This window comes from Varanus komodoensis, unplaced genomic scaffold (assembly GCF_004798865.1).
Source record: "Varanus komodoensis strain SLA01 unplaced genomic scaffold, ASM479886v1 scaffold135, whole genome shotgun sequence".
NCBI lineage: Eukaryota > Metazoa > Chordata > Lepidosauria > Squamata > Varanidae > Varanus > Varanus komodoensis.
In genome coordinates, this window is record NW_025335391.1 from 230,672 (window position 1) to 244,463 (window position 13,792).

The following is a 13,792-nucleotide window of genomic DNA, read 5'->3' on the forward strand; positions in this document are numbered from 1 at the left end:
CCTGCCGTCGGCCGGGGATTCTGGACGGCTTGGCTGCTTCGCGGCAGAGCAGGGGGAGGTAAGCCAAAACCTTGCTGCCGCTTTGGGCACAATGAGGACCACAGTCAGGTGGCTAAAAAAGGGGACTTTATTGGATACCAAAGAGTACAAAAAGAGACACACCCACATCTCCCGGTTCCGGTCAGCACCTCCTTCCCTTCCGTTCCTGCTTCCAAAACCAGTCTTACAAGGTAGGACAGTGTCGCAACTCTCTTCTGAGCACCAGCCTTGCCCAGCCTGGCGTGCGTCAGATGTGCCAGGACTACGGTCTCCATCAGCCCCGGCCTTGGGCAACGATGCTGCAGATAACGGGTGGGCGGCTGGGAGGCAGGAGGGAAAGCTCCCTTGCTCACCGCTCACCATTTTAACTGCTATGCTGCTCTCGCTGCCGTTTTGGACCTCAAGCCCCATCAGCCCCGGCCAGCATGGCCAATGGTCAGAACACCAAGAGGGTGTTCATTCCTTCAGCGAGTCCCAGGGCCGCAGAACCCAATTTCCTTTCAGAGACGCTCTTGGAGGCCGGGCAAGGACCAGTAAAGGGATTAAGGACTGGGATTAAAAGTACCAGCCTATTTTTGCCCACAGGGAAGGCAGTTCAAGCTTTCAGAATGGGGGGAGTGGATGGGAAGCCACCTAATCCTGGCTGGGAGGAAGGGACCTGGCCGGGGAAGCCGAGGAAGGCCAGATGTGGCCCACAGCTGGGTCCTGCACTCAGCCAAATTTCAGCAGTTCCTACACAGAATCCATTGAGCGACGCTCAGAGCATTTGTCGATCTGCACAGACCACAAAGTCTGACCCACACTGCTGCGGAGGAGGGCATGGCCCCAGGAAAGTGGGCCCCACGGGAAAGACCAGACACAACATCTAGCCAGAGCCCGCCTTCGGAGGGAGGGGACGGAAAGCGTGCTGGGAAAAGCGGATCGCGCCAGCCTTCGAGGCGGACACACAGACACCGGGCTCTCCCAGCAAGCACCACTCACGGCAACCCAGAGCAGGGCCTGCTGGGAGCCAGGCGCTAGTGACAAAGGCACGCGGGCGCTATAGCCGGATGTCGCCGGCGGCTATCCCTTCCCAGATGTGGTGGGTCAGAGGCACGTAGGTCTCGGCGGCAGCATCCAAGAAGAAGAGAGGGTCCGTTATCTGTGTGGGGTCGAAACCTTCAGCTGCCAGGCGCACCTTCTTCTGTTTGAAGGTCTCCGTCAGCTCCAGGCGGTCCTGGTGGGGAAGTGATAGGAGGCATTACGGGAGGCCGCTGCCACACCGAGTGGGCAACGCTCTGTGATACAGGCCAAGGGCCGCAGCGGGGTGGTGTGGGGATGCAGGAAGAAGGCAGCCCTGCGGCTCTTCTGGGCTGACCAGTGTGAAGAAGACTCTCTCAGCAGGGGACCTCGGAGGGCCCCCCCCCCCACTCCGTTTTCCTGGGAGGAAACACGGTACCTGAATGCGCAGGAAGCGTGGCCGGGAATATGGCGGCAGGAGCTCTGCCACGTGCGTGTAGACCTGCGCTCCGTCGAACTCCCATCCCGGCTGCAGCACCATGGTGGCCATGCCCGCCCGGCCCTCGTGCCCTAGGAGAGGGTGGGGAGGGCAAAGAGAAGATGAAGCCCCCCTGGATGGGCTTGAGCTCTCAGGGGATCACTGGAGCTCAGGCCGAGACGCGCGGGTCCTCGCTCATCTCCCCGCCAGCCAGCCTTCGTCCCCCCATCGCACCGCGGCGTACCTGGCACCGTGACGCCGTAGACGGTGACATCCTGGAGCCCCTCCAGGCTGCCCAGGACCTCGCTCACTTCCATCGTGGCGACGTTCTCGCCCTTCCACCTGGTGGGAGAGGTTGGAAATGTGGTAAGTGGGGCGGCCACAGGTTCCTCTTTCGGTGCGGTTTGGTGCGCGTTTTCTGAAGGCGCGCGGGTTCCCCCCCAGCACTCACAAAGCATGGGAACTTATTCATTTAACCGTCCCATCACAGACGTCTTGGGACGGTTGACGACAGACTAACACAAAAAAATAAAAACAGAAATAAGAGCAGCAGTTGCTCGGCATCTGATGTGAAAATATAAAACCACTAAATAAAACGGGGGAACAATTAAAATAGTGGGAGAATAAAAGGGTTTCGCCTTTATGAGGCATTATACCTGATGCTATTAGTAAACAAGAAATGTACTTGGCTTTACATGTAATTACTACGGCAAGGATTGCATTTGCCCAACACAGGAAGAGTGAAGAATCACCCACTGACGAACTGATTTTAAAAAAGATTCTGGACTGTGCAGAAATGGACAGATTGACTTTGTCACTGAAAGAGAAAGAAGATACTGACTTCTATCAAACTTGGGACTCTTTATTACTGGCTAGAGAAACGGGGCTTCACATAGATTTAAATATGTTCATAAGTTTAGCATAAAAAGAAAAAAATGTGGGGGACTGACCCAGTAGGTCTGAGGTTTCCGATGACTGATGTTGTTTTTTGTTTTTCTTTGTATTAGGTTTATTTAGAATAAAACTTATTAAAAAAAAAAGGTTTCATCTGACACTGAAAGGAAAGAAGCGTTGGCGCCAGGCAGACCTCTCTGGGGAGCGTGTTCCACTATCGGGGCGCCACCGCAGAGAAGAGAGAGAGCGTCAGAAGAGCCTGGCTGGATCGGACGACGGTCGGTCGAGCCGCGGTTCCTGTTCACATGGTGGCCAGCCAGTTGCCCACAGGTTCCCACAAGCAGGGAGGGAGTGCCGCAGCACCCTGTGTTCCATGTTCCCCAGCAACTGGTGCACATAGGCACACGCCTCGCATCCTGGATGGAGAGCCTTCTCCACAAATCTGCCCAATGCACACACCTTTACGATGCTTCCCCTTATTCGTCTTTTTCTAAGCTAAGCAGTCCTGGATATTGTAACCTTTCCTGCCCTTTTTCCACCTCTGTAACATCCATTTTAGGTGCAGCGACTGTACAAATTATCCCAAGTGCAGCCATACTGTAAATTTGGAATTATTAGCTTAGTAGGTTTATTTAAATTTCTTTTTTAATTATGCCTAACACAGACTTTGTCTTTTTCACAGCAGTTGAGTTTGACACTTCCATTAACCTGTCTACCATAAGCCCAAGATCTCTTTCTTGGTCACTTACCAGTACCTCAAATTCCATCAACTTATATTAGGGGCGGCTTATTTTATATTGTATGGTTGTATTTTATTCTAATGTTTACATTTTTAATTTATGATTATAATTATTTATTGTTATAAGCCACCCCGAGGCTTCGGCGAATGGGGCGGCATAAAACTGTTTTAATAAATAAATAAATAAAAATTAGAAGCTCCGGTTTTGCTTCCATGTGCGCTGCCTTCCAGTTGCTTACACTGAATTGCACTTTCCATTTTGATGGCCGTTCTCCCAGCTTGGAGAGATCCCTTTGACGCTCCCCTTTTGAATTTTAATTTTTTAAAATTAATTTTCCATCTAAACTCCAACCAAAATGACACCACAATTAAACTCTTTTAATCACTCTAAACAGTGTGCTGTCATCAGCAAACTCGGGCACTTCACTGTTCACTCCTAATTCCAGAGCATTTATAAATAAGATGGACAACATTAGCACTAAACAAATTCCTGCAATATTTTGGGGCACATTCTTCAAAAAAACGCTTTTTTTTTTTCCAAACCCAACTGGAACCTCAGGAATGTGCAACCACTTTAAAATATATACACACACACACACACACACACACCCACCCACCCACACCCACCCTGTTATCATGTGGGACTGCAAATGTTCAATCAATGAAATTCTTGCATATCCCGTAAAAAAAAAAAAAAACCAGTCTCGGAGAAGCCTTTCTTTGGTGAAGTGTGCCCCCTTGTGGACATATTTATATTTTTGTGAATAAAAGCTGTTTTTTCGAAGTCTGGCCACACGAGGGCAGCACTTTGATTCCAAGGGAGCTGCAACTGTTTTCCAGAGACATTTTAAGTTCACGGACTGGAAGTTTGGGGTGGAAACCGAGGGCTGGACAATTGCCAGTTTGGAATAGAAACCAGAAGGCAGCAAAGCAGACCAGGGTGGGAAAGAAAGAAGAAAGGATGGAATCAAGACTACCAAAGCAGAGGGGGGGAAACTGAGGCAAAGAGGGCACCGGGAGCAAGCTGGCGGCAGAAAGAAAGAACATCTAGCATTCCAACCAGATGGGGGCGAGTCATGTTACAAGGCTTCTGGGGCCTTTCCCAGGTCAATCCAAAACCCCAAACTCCATCATCCTGAAGGCCATGCTCTAGCTCCTCCCTCAACCAGCCTGAAGGGCCCAGAAAGGGCCCTGCACATCTTTCCCATAGCTGCTTCTTTCTGGGTCATCTGCCAGTTTTAAGACTGTAAGCTCACTGTGGGCAGAGACCTATGTTCTTTGCTAATGAACCAAAACAAGTTGCACGGCCCGACTTCGAGCATCAGGGGGCTCCAACCGTACATAGTGGAGATGGAAACGTACCGGAAGGTGTCGCCAATGCGATCCCAGAAACTGACGAAACCTTGGCTGTCCTGCATCATCAAATCGCCCGTGTTGAAATAGGTGTCCCCTTCAGTGAAGACGCCACGCAGGAGTTTGGACTCTGACAGCTCAGGTCCTCCAGCGTATCCTAAGAAAGGCATCTTTGGTGTCACCGGCGCGATGAGAAGCCCTGGCTCCCCTGTGGAAAAGACAAGGACTCACAGATTTGCAAAACCCGAGCCAGGTGGAGGGTGGGGATGGGACAGGACAGGAGGGACAGAGATTCAGAATGTCCAAAGCAAAATAAAAACTAGACTACAAGTGCCACACCATAAAGATAATTTATACAGCATCACTGAAACCTTGCCAAGAAAAATACCGATGGAGGCAGCCTTGGTCAGAGGTAAAATACGAACCCTCTTGAAGATGTACATGAGCGTGTTGAAGGACAAATCTAACAGAGCAGAACCTCAGTACAAATTTTCACCCTCAGGTTACATGGGCCATCTACTGAAGTCGCTACGATTGCTTGCGGAACACGCCTCAGCAAACTGGATTCTACCGTGGCAGATTTACCAGACCTCAAAGAACACCCAATCACCGCCCAAGGCACCTGTCTTGCTCACCTGGCCCCACGCGCTGGCACCGGCCAGACCCGTCCCTCAGCGGAGCCCCTTGGAGTGGATCGTACCGAATCAGCTCGAAAGGACTGAAGAGCTGCGGAAAACACCAAATAAGCATTCAGTTGAGCTGCACGGGAAGGGAAGGGCGTCCCACCAAGTTTGCTGAAAGACTCTCTTAGCTGTTTCCTCATCCTTGCCCGCCCTATTTTCTTGTGTGCCGTGTCTTTAACACCAAAAGCCTGCCTCCTTTAACAGCTTATTCCGCAGCTGTTCTGGGCACCTTTTTCTGGCGGCGGAGTGTGATAAAATAACACACCATTAAATGGCGTTTTGGGGAAATGAAGCCCGAGTGTCAGGGTTAAAGATTGATTCTACTGAGTTGCAGCCTGTTCTTCCACACGCTTCAGGGCAGAGTTTTGCACCTTTCCTTCTGCCCGCTGCCTCCCCGAAGGCCAGATCCCTCGTGGCCAGCTCCTGAATTCGGATGCAGCATGGAAGGCCAGGCCGCCCCGGTCATCCTCCAAACTTACCCTGCGGTTCCGGGGCCCTCACCTTGTACAGCCAAGAGGCGCGCCCCACGGCGCCCACAGTGCCGGTGTAGTTGAAGAAGCTGATGTTGCCTTCCGTCATGCCGTAGGTCTCCACGATTCGCACGTCCCCAAAGCGGCGCAGGAACTCGCGCCAGACGTCTGGCCGCAGCCCGCTGCCCACGGCCATGAGCAAGCTGTGTTCCCGGTCCTCTGGGCTCTGGAAGAGGAAAAGTCGGAGGACAGGGCTGAGAGCCGAGCCAAGAGACGGGCCTGCCAGAGGCTGAAAACAGGTCCGATCCTGCGGTTTTCTTGGCAAACATGCTGTTGTCTTTCATTTATTTGATGTTTATTTATATCCCACCTTTCTTACAGGGATCCCAAGGCAGCACAGATGTCCTCTCCCTGCTCTTCATTTTATCTGTACATCAACCCTGCGAGGTAGGCCAGGCCAAGAGTCAGAGACTGGCCTGAATTCACCCAGTGAGCTTCTTGGCTGAATGTGGATTAGAACCGGCATCTCCTGGGTCGCCACTCCAACACTCACCACTAGCCTAAACATTTTGGGTTGTTTTGGCTTTAGACATTTATTTTATTTATTTACATGTACTTATAGACTATCTAGACTTGCCGAGGCATTCCTATGCAGATGTTGCTGTTGACTCTGCAGTTAATCCGGCCTTAACATCGCAAAGGTCTGACAAGACACTTCAATGTGCATTTTGGGGGTTTTGTGAAACACTCGCAGCTGTACAGCAACAGAGAAACACACTAACCCGAATTGCTTTTAAACACATGCAACCCAATTTGTTCTAGGTTTATCTCAGGTTCTAGATTAACCCCCACATGCCGCGGAGGCAATCCCGCCTCACCCGCCTGCTCCTCAGGGCAGCCATGAGATATTAAGATGGCGACAGAGACCTGACGGTCAGCAAGCCAAGCGCTTCCCTGGGGGTGGCATCCAAAGCTCCCGCGTGTCCAGCGAGGGCACCAGAGAGGATGCGCAGCTGGACTTGCTGGGCTCCAAGGACAGGGGGAAAGTGGTGGGGAAGAAGCTCAGCCAGGAACACGGCTGTAACCGCCCTGCGCAGGGCCCAGGAGCAGGAGCGAGCTGCGAGGCAGCAAGGTCCCCCCACCCTTCAGAAAAGGCCACGGCAGCCCCCACCTTGGACGGCTTTGAAAGTAGGCTTGACAAATTCTTGGAGGACGAAGCTGTCAGATGGCAAAGGTGGAAAACGGGGAATGCCAGCAGGAGGAGCCCTGCCTGCACAGTTTCCCACAGGGGACCCCGGCAGAACAGCCCGGCTCAAGCCCGGCAGGTTCTGCTTCTGTGACTGGGGCTGCAAGAGATGTGCCGGGAAGAACTGGCCACGGCCCAGCTGGACCCCAGCCCCGACGGGAGCCGAAGCAGGGGGAAATCGGCAGCGGGGCCCCAGCGCATCCCGGATCGGTGCCTGCCTGTTTTCGCCCAGCCGGTGCTGATGACAGCTTCCCTTTGGGAAAACAACGGAGCTTACACCCTGAGATGCCCAGCGGCATCAGAGCGATCCGCTCCCAAGCTACTCCGTCCTCTTCCTAGAGGGGACCCCCAGCGGCCCTCCCCTTTCCTGGTACCAACCGGGGACTGGTTGACAAGGTACCGACACAATTCCCCGATGTACTGGAAGATGGTCACCCCATGGCGCCGGCAGTCCGGCCAGAACTGGCTGGCGGAGAATTTCTTCTTCAGCACGCAAGTGGCACCTGCCAAGAGAGGGGAATTCTTGACACTGGCCTGTCTCCAGAGCCCGGTGCAGCCAAACCACATCCACCACTTCCTTCAGCCCTCTGGGGTGGCGTCCAATACACGTGCAGTGCAAGAACAGCAAGCAGGTGTGCTCCCCAGGCAGCCACAACCGCATGCCATTTAGTTCCCCAAACCAAACACAGCACCTGGAGGAGGTGTTTTGGTTGCTGTCGTTTACTCTTTTACGAGTTTCCAGCTTGCTAGCTGGTCCAACAACACTTTGAAGACTCAGCGTCCTCAACTCATAGAGAGGTATTGAACTTCAGGTCTATAAGCCGGATGTGGCCAGTAGGGGCCATAATTTGGCCGTTGTGATTCCATGAATGTCAGTCTCCCCCTTATCCAGGCCCACCTTTTCCCCTGCCAATGTCTGGTTGTTTTCCAGCCTTTATACTCTCTCGCTTCTGAAAGACTGAGATGTGTCTCCAAAGGGGGCTATTTACTAGCAGCAGAAGAGCCCTAAGCTAACATACCAAAATGCTTTTGGACCCACCCACCACTGGAATGTGTCCCCCCCCCCCCGCCCCTGCAAACACTTCTCTGAATGAAATTCATCCCTCTGGCTAGAAGGGGTTCCACTCCCCTGTCCTAAAGATCTAAAATGGTGGCGAGAAGAACAGAGCTAGGCAGAAGGCACACGGCTGTACCAGTTTGCATAACCAATTCTAGGGTCCCAGAATTTGTTCTGGCACAGAAACGTAGATTTGGACCCCATGCAAGCACCACGGAGAATAAATGAAAGGCTGCAAAAGAAAGCCTGGCACCACAGAGAATAAATGAAAGGCTGCAAAAGAAAGCCTGGCAGCATCTTTCTTAATTTCATGCCCACCTTTCCTGGCTCTGGATGCACACACACACCAAGGCACAGACGGCCTCCAAGAAGCTCCAGAGTCTCTTGCCCCCAGCCCACCAAGCCCCTGAACCTACCGATGCCGAAAGTGCCAAGGATCCCCAAGAGACACCCGGACATGTGGTACAGGGGGAGAGCCAAGTAGATCACGTCGGAGCTGCGTGCCCCCACCAGGTTGTAAAATCCCAAGCACAGAATGGCTTTCAAGTGGCTTATGCGAGCTGCTTTGGGGAGTCCTGGAATCAGAAGCAGATACGGGGCAAGTGGTGGTGGGGAGAGACACAATTCAATCATCAATCACAATTCAATCAATAAAAATAAAGAATAAAAATTCAATCAATCAATCACCATTATTCCCCCCCCCTTTTTTTGCAGCATTGACAATGCACACCTTCAGAACTGGATGTTTAAAAAAAAAAAAAAACCAACCGAAAATTTCCCAGCTGTGCTTTGTCGGAGAGATGCCTGAATTAGTTGCTTTTAAAAATACTGTTTTAAATATTGCACTGAAATATTACGCGGTCAGGAAGGAGGTGAGCATGTATAACTGAGGTTGGCTTGACAGGATGTTTTTTCCTGGCAGTGGGGAGACCCCTATCTCCTCGCAGTTAGAAAGCTAGCCGGGTTTTGCAGCATGGGTTTCCACTGCTTACAAAGGGTGAGAGGAGGAGTCAAACCCTTGATACTCCCTCTGCACACTCACACTCACACACACACACACACACACACACACACGTGCGTAGCAAAACACAGCAAAATCCTGCACCGTCAGTTGGCCAGGTCTTGCTAGGACCCTACCTGTGGTGCCAGAGGTGAAGATGTAGAGGCAGGTATCGGACAATGTGCGAGGGGTGGAAAGGTGAGAGGGAACTGGCTCCTCAGAGGCTTCCTCCAACAGAGCCTGAAGGCTGATGACGCCAGGTGGGTAGGGCCCCGCACCCATCATCCACACTGCAATGCCTAGTTCTTCCAGGCTGGGGAGGATGGGCTCGACAGCTTCAAAAAGGTCTGCAGAGCAGAGAGAGAAACACACAGAGAAAGGGGTTAGCCGAGAGCAGGTTTGAGCACTTTTAGATCTCTGGACCTTTTCGCTGCTGGTGTGCAGTTTAAGTTTTTGCTGCTCGGTGTTATTCTCCCTGCCCAAGTATCTCCGTGGTGTGTGAGTTGCGGTGTCCTCTGAACCCACTTGAGGTGTGCCAGCAGGTGGCTTCCAAAGCCCTCCCACCCAAAAAAAAAAAACCCCAAACGGGAAAGCTGCCAAAATGTCTCCTCCTCACTACCACATAATTCTGCAAACCTCATCACGAACATGCAGGCACCTTGCTCTGGGACTCTAAGATAGGGGGTGGGCTGGAAATTTAAGCAAGCAGTTCAGCATTCCGCTTCTCATTGGGGCCAACCAGATGTTCCAGGAAGACAGGGAGCAGAACACTATTCCAAGCCGAACTGCAGAAGAAAAAAGTAATATCCAAGCAGCAAAAAGCTATTTTCTTTCCTTCTTCTTCTGTGATGACGTGAGGAATCTTTGGTGAAGGACTTTGTCAAAAGCCTTTCGGAGGTCCATACAGAAACATAGAAACAGAGCGAGTCAGAAGGGACCTCCCGGGCCATCTAGTCTGACCTCCGGCACCAGCCGGCTCCATGTCTACTGTAAACCATGTCTACTGACTGGTCCTGTCCATAACTTTATTGACCTTCTCAAAGCACTCTAAAAGATCAGTGAGATGGGCTTTACCTTTTGAAAAGCCATGTTGATTCATTTCCCAGCAGGGCTTGTCCTTCTATACTCTTACCCATTTTCCTCTGTAATAATGCTGAATGGATGATGTTTTTCAGGTGCATAAGAATGCATCTCTCCACATGTTCCAACAGGAAAAAGCAGTCCAGCATCCCTTCAGCCAGAGGCACGGAGTTACAAGACACCTTTTCTGACGCAACACGCAAACGCTTGCACCCGAAGGGTTTTATGTTCACGAGTGATGCTGCGTTCCTCCATGAGCTAGCCGTGAGAAAGGACAACTCACACGGACATCACCAAGGCCAGCTTCTGCTCTAAGCGTTTCTACTGGTCATGCATAGCGGCAAGTAGGGGCCATTAGTCACGCATGGGAAAGATCTGCTGGCGGGTATCTCAGCGGCTGGCCCGACGGTTGTGACCCAGTTTGATCTCCGTTGTCAAGTCGCCTACCAATTCAGCCAGCGCATCAGACACCCGAGATGCGTTAATTACCACGGCACTGTCCGGCTAGTTGGGATTCAGGGGCCTGGCTTCAGGTTGTGGGTATTAATTAGAGAGGAAAAGCTGTCATGTTAAGTAGGAGCAGGCAGGTTGGGAAACTATCGAGAGTCCATGAGGCTGCAGAAGTAAAGTTTGTAGGGACAAGTTTTGAGGTCAGCGGGGGGGGGGGGGGGTTGTCTTTGTCCTCAAGGTGTCCCTTTCAGAGCCAAGTCACACTTTGGGTGGTTCGTTTGGGTCCCAAAAGCGGTGGAGGTTCAGGAGCAACATGGGAACACATGGCGAGTGGCGAACTGACGTGGCTGGATTGCACCCTGCAGAAGTGGTGATTGTGAATGGACCCATTCCTCTCCCGGCGTGGAAATTCCAGCCCAGACTGTAAAAGGAATCTGGATGGATCAGGAGCAAACGATCTCGTCTGTCTGGACCAAGGGACTGAGCTGCACGCCCACGGGCCAGAGTTGCTCCAGCGGGGTCCCAGTCTGGTTCTCCGGTTCCCTTCCCACGGCCTCACCCCTTTGGCCTCAAGGCCAACAATGGAAGGTTTCAGCTTTTGTGCAGCTCCACCCCGCACAGAGGGAAGATCCTTTCCCACAGTCTAGCTACAGGGGCAAGGGTTGTGCCTATCACCCTGGCAAAGGTGCCCGAAGGAGGCGTGGGATCGAATCCTGACAAGGAGGTAGTGGGGAAGGCTGAGGCATCAAGGGCCAGCAGATGGAGTTTTGTGGGAACATTCTGGATCGTTGTAAGCCGCCCCGAGGCTTCGACGAATGGGGTGGCATAAAAATGTTTTAATATATTTTTTAAAAAATCGCCCCGAAGGCCATTCTGACACTTTTGAGAATGACGATACCAAAGAAAGAGGAGAGGGAGAAAGGACAATAGGTTATGGACTCCAGGGTTATGCATCGTGCGAAGAGGCATCAGCAAACACATCGGTCAAGGAATCTGCTGCCCAAGAGACAGAACAGCAGAGCCCGAAAAGGCCAAAAAGCCCACTCTGCCTAACCACATCCCAACACCGTCAGAAGAATCAAGAGGCAGCGCACGCGGGAATTTTTCCCTTGCAGACGGGCACAATGTGCCCCGATTGCAGAATTATCGAAGAAAAAGCAAAAGAATTTGCTATGCAAGGCCCCGAACTCCACACCACAAAAGAACACCCCCAGCATGTGAATGTCCTCAGAGCATTGTTTGGCAAAGAAAAGTGGGAAAACAAACAGGAAGCGTCAGTGCTCTCTTTCATGGGAATGGCTAGCTGGAATGCCGAAAGGGAAGCACTCCGGTTAGGAAAACGAGGATACCCTGCAACATTTTGTTGCAGTCCCCACTTGTTAAAATCTAATTGTGTGGCGTCTGTGCAGACGCTATCGAGTTACTTCAGTGGTGCTCCCCGCAAATAAGCAAGCCGGATTAAGATTGCAACCCCCATCCAACACAACGACTTCTCCCTGTAACATGTTCTTCGATTTGCATATTTCGTGTACCACAGAACCCTCCTGGGCTGCAAGAGAAAGAGCAAGGAAGGGACCCTCTGAACTCAGCGACAAAGGCTCCTGTGACTTCAAACCCCGACCCAAAGATGAGGCCGATGGCCACGTCTACACAACACACAAATGCATCGCTTCCTGGCATCTAACAACACCCAGCAGGAATTAATAAATTTCCTTGGTCTTTACAAATCCGCACAGTTTGTGCTATGACAGAATTAATATACCTGGGGCCCTGGAACAGACAATTCGGCAAGCGATGCCACTGGGTAATTGAGTCCAGAGACACAGCAGAATCCACCTGCTTCCTCAAAGGGCAGCCTGCAGTATCCCAATGTAAGTTGCTGCTCTGGGCATGTCATCCCAGCAGCAGGTTATTCCATTCATGTATGATTAGAATGCCTTACCGCTCTCATTGAAGAATCATCCACAGTCCCAGGCTTCCAGCTGCATCTCTGCATGAGTACCTGCTCTGGATTTGCCCGCTTGACATCACCCTCTGCCGGGGCAAGTCATCCTGATGCATTTTTGTTGCTCCCAAGGCAGAGACACCACAGAATTATTCATCTCCAGGCAAGTCTGTCTGTCACATCCCTGCATGAAATACTGTTCTGGGCACCCTTCCTTCCAGTCAGTCTTTCACAGAGGAAAGGCAAGGCAACCTGCCACATCACTGCCTGATTCAAATATACTAGCTCTCCCAGAAAAGAAGGATAAATGCCCACTCTCTAAGCAAGCTACCCATCTCTGCTCTGCACGGGATGCTACTCTGGACCTAGCTCCTTCCAATCAAATTCTGCCACATGGGTACATAACTCTCCTACAGGTGAGACTAGCACCCAGTAATTTCTGGTGCCATTACCTTTCTGAGGTAATTTCTACCTCTGGCAAAGGGGGCAGCTAGGAGATGGCCACCTGTCAAGGCTGCTGTAACAGGATTTCCTGCATTGGTAGGGGAGAGAAGTTGGGACAGGAGGCCCCTTCGAAAGACTCGGTTTCTGTTCTGGGCTTGCATCCTTGCAGTACGGAGGCAAGGATACTGCCTCCAAAGTGAGCAAAAGACCGTCACCGCAAGTGCTTTTTCTTGACAGAGCTAGGAAGAAGCCATTCAAACAACCCAAAAACTAACAAGCTCGCTTCCAGGAAAGGTCCGTGGAGGCTTCCAGTCTGGCGGAGGTGGACGCCTCGGACCACAGACGCTGCGCCAGGAAAGCCACTGACCAAGGTGGCAACGCCACTCCGAGGATGCTCCGGAGGCCAGCCCCGCGCGCCCCGTTCTCCCACCGGCCCGCTGCCCCGCCCGGGCCGGGAACTCACCGTCGGCCACCAGGATCGCCCTGGCCGCGCAGGAGCGCAGGCAGTGGAGCAGCGCCCCGCGGCGGAGCGCGGTGCCCAGGAGCGCGGGCACGGCGCCGAGCTTGGCGAGCCCGATCCAAGCCCAGATGAAGGCGGGCTCGTTGCCCACCAGGAGCGCCACCGCCTGGCCGGGCCGCGGCGGGGGCGCGCCGGGCGGCAGCCGCAGCAGCGCGTTGGCCACGCGGTTGCTCTCGCGCTCGGCGCGGCCGTAGGTGAAGCTGCGCCCCTCGTAGCGCACGAAGACGCGCTCGGCGCGGGCGCGGGCCAGGGGGCCGAAGCGCTGCGCCACGCCGCGGCCGTCGCCGCGCAGCAGCCGCCCGGCGCAGCGCCGCGCGCGCAGCACGAAGGCCAGGTCGGCCCGCGCGTGGGGGCCCAGCAGGCGCCGCAACCGCAGCAGCAGCCGCGTGGCCAAC

The 13,792-nt window shown here is 52.9% G+C and overlaps 1 protein-coding gene across 1 annotated transcript; it reads right to left on the bottom strand.

The window, feature by feature from the left end:
* Positions 1 to 109: 109 nt before the first annotated feature.
* SLC27A3 (solute carrier family 27 member 3) lies at positions 110 to 13,791 on the bottom strand (the record flags this gene model as incomplete). Its single annotated transcript, XM_044422789.1, has 10 exons — positions 110 to 1,255; positions 1,478 to 1,608; positions 1,761 to 1,858; positions 4,512 to 4,710; positions 5,138 to 5,228; positions 5,687 to 5,881; positions 7,280 to 7,404; positions 8,375 to 8,533; positions 9,096 to 9,305; positions 13,341 to 13,791. Coding segments are annotated over 10 exons (1,836 nt in total), but the record flags the coding sequence as incomplete, so codon positions are not given.
* Position 13,792: the final 1 nt, after the last annotated feature.